Here is a 6,979-nt window from a genome sequence, read left to right as displayed (position 1 = left end):
TCCCTTCCCTAATACCTAAACAGAGTTCTGTCTATGAGGCCTAAAGCTTAAATTATGGCATGGCAGGCAGCAGTAAGTTGGCCTAGTCTCTCGCCAAGCCGCACTTACAGATAAACATTTCAAGTAGATAAGATCATAAAAGAAGAAATGGAAAAGAGAACTGCCATTATACGCTATTATTTTAATATGAAAGTCAATCATATCCAGCTTTGATATGAAAGTACGAGGGAGATCAAAAGGGAGTATGTTAGTCAAATAGCGGAGTGATGATTCTGGTGAAAAAAATCAGAAGAATTTGAAGTATTATTGTTTCAGATGGCGACACGACACGACAACGACCCAGTATAATCCCACAAGTGGGGTCTGGGGAGGGTAATATGTACGCAGACCTTACCCCTACCCCGAAAGGTAGAGAGGCCGTTTCAGATGGCATTTTATCTAATTCATATAGTCAAAGTGTCTTGAAGCTATAGAGAAATTTGCTTGGGGAAAAGTAATTTAGGTGGTTGGATAAATTTTCCAATCTTGATATTATCTATATATTAAAGAACATATATCCTGGCAACAAAAATAACAATTCTGCGGGAATACATTCTCATAAAGCTATTCTAATATTCAAAAGTTATGGGAAACCACTGATCCTTATTCTGAATTTGACCTTACAAAATCAGGCCAAATTATCTCCTCCTCTAGCTACTTCTTTTTAAAGGGGAAGTAAGGGTATTATAAGTTTTTTTTTGGGTACTAATATAACCTAGAAGACTTCCATTTACATGTGAAAACTAAACATACTCATATTTCCTAGCATGGAAAAAGGGAAAAAGATGGCTCCATACTAACTTTCCTGCCAGCAACATTGATATTACTTAATTTCTTCTGGCACCAGACTAAGTAATCTCTCCTTAATCTTGGTAAACTTAGTACTCTTGATACCAGTTTTAGTTCCACCAGCGACGTGAATAACGGATGGCTTAATCGACCTTCTTGTTGTTTTTGGAACTTCTTCACTATGCAATTGCCACTTCTTTGTACATCCTTAAGCTTCCTCTCCTTCTGCATATAGAATCAAGTTATGCATAATAGAGTTTAGAAACTAAAAGAAAGACTTCTATGAGTAAAGATGACAAGCAAACCTTTTGAAGATCTGATTTGATATTCATAAAAAGCTCGGTTTCTGCAGTGTCCATTTGAGTTCCTTGAACACCCTTTAAGCCCAAATTAGCTTCGCGTTTATCAGCACGAAGAAACTCCCAGAAAACCTGCATTGTTTCCTTAATAATTTCCGCCAACTTCACTATGGAGATGACATTTTTTTCCCCTTCATTTCTGCCTTGCTTTTCCTTTGAACGATCATCTGCTAGACGGTGAGAGTACACCCCTCGTTACTTATGAATCGAACTATTTTAGTAATGATTCAGTGAAAAAAAGTGTACCTCTAATGCTCGGGACCTGAAGAAAGCTACGGAGCATGCACCTCTTCCTGACATAATTTTGGACTCGAGGTCCTTGAAATGGCTCATCCTCCACAAATCTTTGCAAAAGTACTTGAAATTGCTGATATTCTCCAGCTACTTGGTTGTATGTGTGAAACTGTTGAGGATCATGTTCTAGCAATTCCTTTGTTTTACCATATTGCCAACAAAGAATTTCCCATGAAAGGCAAACTTGTCCAATATATACTAGTTCCAAGTCTCTATTCATTTCAGTAATGGATTTTTGTGCTGGATCAGCAAAGATTTTCCTTTGTTTGTTTGCCAAGAAGCTAGGCAAAGCGAAGGCTTTTGTTATTGAATTTGATGACTTTTTGCTTGACATAAACACTTCTGAATCCTTAAGTTGAAGGAAACCTATGTTAAAAAGTAAAACATCAGAATACATGAGTCTAGGACTCAAAACAACATTTCAAGAAGCTAATTCTAGGTTAATGAAAGGCAGCCTGGTGCCAAAACATCTCGCATTCATGCAGGTCTAGGAAAGGGTCACACTGATGTAGGTAGAAAGCAACCATCAACGACTGATTTCAGAACTCAGAACCCACGAGTTGTACGTCATATGGAGACAACTTTACGTTACTCCAAAGATACTTTGCTAATTCTAGGTCAACGATTTTTTTTATTAATTCATCTTTTAATTCAACAAATGTTTTGACAAAAAAAATTGTCTCATTTTTTTTCTACAATACTAGTCCAAGATGACTACTCTAAATTGGTTGCGGGGTTGTTCTATTCTCCCTAAATTAGCAATTTGATTAGACCAAGAAATTATTAGTGGAAGGACCTAAAAGTCGGTTGAATGGCATTAAAAGCCACTGATTATAACATTAAAATTTAATAATTGCATGACATAATTGAAAAGGGACAGCAAAAGAGTGTCCCTTTAAGCATTTGATAGTGGGTACTTTCAGAAGTGGAGATTATGTCACACTGCTCTTTTCGAAAATCTAATGGTCAAAAATCATGCAAATTATCAGACAGGACAATAAGCATATTCTGATGCTATTTCATATTGGACAAGAGAGGGAGGTTTGACACAACTTATAAGCGGTCCACAACCCTTTACCTCACAAGCTAGTTTTTGTATCGAAATTCAGCGGTCCGTGACAAAACAATATCAAAGCCAACTTGTCACACCAATGGCGGAGGCATAATTTCCGCTAAAGAGTTTAAAAAAAGTTAAAAAGTAGAAGAGATTGTGTGACCAGCGGGAACTACACCAATTACCTCACAAAGATGTTGAACCCCTTTGAACATTGAGCTATGTTTTTGGGCTGTGTCATAGGGATTCATAATATAATATACAAAGTCATAAAACGGATTTTACCTTATATATATATAGCGTAGCAAAGGGGGTCCGGGTGAACCCTTTTTTGCCCCTCCTCCCCACTCCCCCCCAAAATATCCGCTCCTGCGTCACGCCCCAAACCGGTGCCGGGTGAGGGTGTGGCGCAGTCTCACATAGGACAGGAAACCAGCTTATAAGCGTTTTATAACTCCATCTTATGAGCTAACTTTTATAGTCAAAGTTAGTTGGATGAGTGACAAAATGGAACAAGCACAAGGCTCAAAGCAGAAATTTGGTTGTTCAGCGTGCTTATTGATGAATTTAATCCTAGAGTTTACTGAAAATGACATGAGTAAGGGGCCACAAGATTCATACATATGCTGACTTCATCAAGTATTTAATACTGAAATGGACAGAAAACAAACACATCATTGTTCTACACCAAACAAAGATTTAACAATTAAAGATGGAAGTTCGATTTTTTTTTTTTACCAAACAGCTAAAAGAGGTAACTAGTTTGAAACTTACTGATAGCATTCAAGGTCTGATAATTCAAGATATCCAATTTTCTCATTTTTTCAGCATAGCTTTTGTAAAACTTCTGGATTTCTTCAATACAATCTTTATACTCAATCTTTTCATCAATTTTCAGTGGCTTCAAATCTTCTACTACTTTAGGAGATTCACTATCTTCTGATATAGTAGGCAGCCCTGTGATTCTTGAATTTTTCATTTCCATTTTCATTTGCCTGACTAAATTCTGATGTTCCAATAAGATATCATCTTCATCTGAGTCTGTATCCCATGATTTTCGACTCGAATTATGACCTTGAAATTCTTGCAAATCATCCATTAACTTCACTTCCTCAGAATTCATATCTGTTTCTTCAACTCTGTCAACTTTTTCAGAAACAAACTCATCTGTATCTATTGCATTAAAATTATGCAAAGAGGTTTCCAATTCTATAAACCCCATGTCATCATTTTCCATAAAATGATCAGAATTCAAGAATCCATTAACATGTACATCAGAAGTTGATTTTTCACTTATAATGAAATCCTCAGCTCCAATAGTATCAGACCCTTGAAACGAATTTCGACCTAAAGAATGATTCTCAGGAAACAATTGAATTTCATAACATATATCTTCCAAATTCTCTGATTCCTTATCACTAAAAACTTCATCATTTTGCTTCAAATTCTCTTCACAACAAATACTTTCAACATGCTCTTCTGCTAATTCTTGATCATTAGCTTCTTTTTCATCAAAAACCTCAGCTTTTGCTTCCTCTTTATTTTCTGTCTCAAGTACATGTTCTTGAATGTCACTTCCATTTTTGAAAAAAGAGAAATAGAACAATTTTTCCTTAGAATTTGGTGAATCATCAAAACTCTTATGAATCTCTTCTTCTTTTCTAATTTGATCCAACTGAAACTCCTCAGCCATTAAAACTTCTTCTTCTCCTTCATTAAAATTCACAAACATTTCTTGAATAGTAAAGCTTTTAACTTCTGGCTTTTCTATAAATCCGAAAGCATCTTGTCCATATTTGTATTGAAACTTACTCTGTACAAAAACAGAGCTCTCTGTTTCAAAACCCTTCTCATCAAATTCTAAACTTTTGTCACTTTTGCATTCCAATTGAATGGCACTAAAATCTGAATCATTCTTCTTATAATCACCCTCCACCATCCTGCTACAAAACCAAAAGTGACAAAAACTTTAAGCAAATATAACAACAACAACAACAAAAAACTCACTAAATTTAAATTTTTACAAGTGACGCATGGGGAGAGTAAAATATACACAACTTTATCCCTACCTTGCAAGTATAGAGAAACTGTTTGACTCTCGGTTAAATTAAATAATCTGATGAAAAAGAAGATTTATTTATCATACCTGTCTATGTATTTCTCCAAGAGAAAGAAAATCTTGAACATGAAGCTAGAAAAGAAACTCCATAGGGAATTGACACACCAAGTTATTGTTGTGTACATAAATTGACTCAAAAACATTTTATTAAAGTGGCTTTTGAGCATAAAATGTTTATTGGTACTCATGCCTTTTCCAACTACAAGTAAAGGAAAAAAGGAACACAAGCTAATAGTAGTAGGCTAGTAGTATAGTAATCTTGAATTCATAGGAGAAAGTGGAGAGACCACTAAAGAAGAACGATATTTGAGGAGAAAAATCCTAAGCATCTGCTAAAACATGTCTTGTTTTTACTATTTTTTTGGAGACCTAACATGTTGGCGAAGATTGAGGAAAAAGAGAAAAATGAGAGAATTTTAGAGAAGTCGTGAGAGTGAAAGATATGGACATGAAATTGCTGAATGATCAAAGTACAAATAAAGAGATGATATAAATTTGTTTTGTATAGAGAAATGACAAATGGGGCTTAGATATTTCATAATGTTTTTTGTCGGTTAAAGATTTTGTATGGTTTTGGTGGGGCTTTTTTTTGTTTGTTTTCACTTAACATTTGACACGTTTCTTAGGTGAGTGGTAAGGGTCAAATTTCATTAACAATGGAGAAAGTCTTAGTTTTCTTTTTTAATCTTTTTTTTTGTAATCTTAGGTATTGTTTATTTGAAATTATTGGTTCGATTAGTTCAGATTTCATCAGATAAACTTACTTAGGAAATAGTTAAATTAATTTATATTGCAATGCATAAACTCTTCAGATTACGTCGAATAGGCCTACTAAGGAAATAACTCAATTAATTCAAACTGTACCGGATGGATCTATTAAGGAAGTTGCTTCTAACAAAGTGGGCGTTTGGACATAAGAATTATAAAATTTCGAAAAAAAAGTAAGATATTTTCAAGTGAAAATTAGATTTGTATTTGGATATGAACATAATTTGAAGCTATTTTTAAATTTTTCTGAGTGATTTGAAATGAAAATTTTGAAAAATAATTTTTTAAAGTTTTTCAAATTTTCGATTTTTTTTGAAATTCAACTTCAAGTGAAATATGCAATTTTTTAATGGCCAAACGGGCCCTAAAAGTTCTCCAATTACATAATTTTAACTTAATAACCTCTGATTTAAAGCGGAGAAAACATTACTTATTCCACCACATCTCATACGGTGAGAAAGTCGTGTTTGGATATTTGCTTTTTGGAACGTTGCTATACTCTTCTTTTGGTGGTGAGTCTTTGCCTTTTGTGCTTTGGGCCTAGTCAAAGACGTGAAACTAGTTCTTAGCACCAAAAAGGAAAAAAGCAAGGACTTGGTACAATAAATGTAATATTGTTCGCATTAAATTTCTTGTAACATAATTCCCGTGAAGGAGATTTACTGAATATGTTGTACATGAGAAGTTGAGATTGCAAGAATCCAAAGTTCCATCCCTCTTTTTCTTTTTTCTTTTTTCTTTTTTCTTTTTATCCCTCTCTTTTTTTTTTAAATTTTTCTTTTTCTTTTTCTTTTCCTTTTCCTTTTCCTTTTCCCTTTTTTAACAGTGGCTAATATATTATTTTAATGTGATATGAGGTAAGTCATCTGTTTTTATATATATATATAAAGGAGAGAAAAAAAATCATGGTCAATCGTACTACGAATTATTGATACTTTTCTAAATCGACGCTATAGAACTGGCAAAAAGGCAATCAGATTTGGTAGAATATAAAATAGAAAAGTCATAAAATCGGTGGATTGAATTTCTCCACATAAGGTAGAATTGGATTCGAATTCCACAAAATTGAAATAATGACATCCACTTAACCAATATGAGCATTTGGTGCAACTGAACCAATTTGCTTGCCTATTCATATGACTTTGGGGTCGTTGTGTGGTGTAAACAAAATTGACATTTTGTTTATTAGAGGAAGAATAAAATGAGGTTTACTTGGTAGTACTTGTGTTTTTTTCTTCCTCCTGTTTTAATGAAACAGTAGAGATATGTACTGTCATAATCAAGTCTATGTCTCGATGATAATCAAAGTCTTTCACGTATGAACAACGTCTTTCAAATGGTGACGAGAGGTGTACCCAGGATTTAAAGGTAGCGGAACACATAAATGAATTGTTCAACTAGTAGCCATGTCAGACTTTTGATTAAGAATAATGTATGATCGTTTTCAACTTATATACATTTATATATTCAAAAAATTTGTCAAAATTAATGGAGTCCGGTGACTTTTAGTACAAGCATAGATAGCAATAAAACGATGAATGAAGTCAAACTTGAGTA

At 34.0% G+C, this 6,979-nt stretch overlaps 1 protein-coding gene across 2 annotated transcripts; it reads right to left on the bottom strand.

The window, feature by feature from the left end:
* Positions 1–515: 515 nt before the first annotated feature.
* LOC107817665 (uncharacterized) lies at positions 516–5,210 on the bottom strand. Of its 2 annotated transcripts, none has more exons than XM_016643530.2 (5): positions 4,682–5,210; positions 3,310–4,478; positions 1,434–1,847; positions 1,134–1,354; positions 516–1,053 (listed from the first exon to the last, which is right to left on the bottom strand). In XM_016643530.2, exons 1-5 carry the CDS (start codon positions 4,840–4,842, stop codon positions 802–804), a joined length of 2,217 nt encoding a protein of 738 aa, XP_016499016.1. In that variant the 5' UTR covers positions 4,843–5,210; the 3' UTR covers positions 516–801. The 2 variants fall into 2 exon arrangements, with proteins under 2 accessions (XP_016499016.1, XP_016499017.1); XM_016643531.2 differs by having other exon boundaries at positions 3,310–4,475; positions 4,682–5,200.
* Positions 5,211–6,979: the final 1,769 nt, after the last annotated feature.

The sequence above is a fragment of the Nicotiana tabacum genome, chromosome 20, assembly GCF_000715075.1.
Source record: "Nicotiana tabacum cultivar K326 chromosome 20, ASM71507v2, whole genome shotgun sequence".
Taxonomy (NCBI): domain Eukaryota; kingdom Viridiplantae; phylum Streptophyta; class Magnoliopsida; order Solanales; family Solanaceae; genus Nicotiana; species Nicotiana tabacum.
This window is presented reverse-complemented; position numbering and strand designations above follow the sequence as displayed.

Excerpts from the sequence above, each read along its gene's own strand:
- LOC107817665 (XM_016643530.2), bottom strand. The coding sequence starts at position 4,842 with ATGAGTACCAATAAACATTTTATGCTCAAAAGCCACTTTAATAAAATG. Across the intron at positions 1,848-3,309 it reads TCAGACCTTGAATGCTATCA|GTTTCCTTCAACTTAAGGAT; the intron begins GTAAGTTTCAAA and ends TTTTTAACATAG. Across the intron at positions 1,355-1,433 it reads TCAGGTCCCGAGCATTAGAG|ATGATCGTTCAAAGGAAAAG; the intron begins GTACACTTTTTT and ends ACCGTCTAGCAG.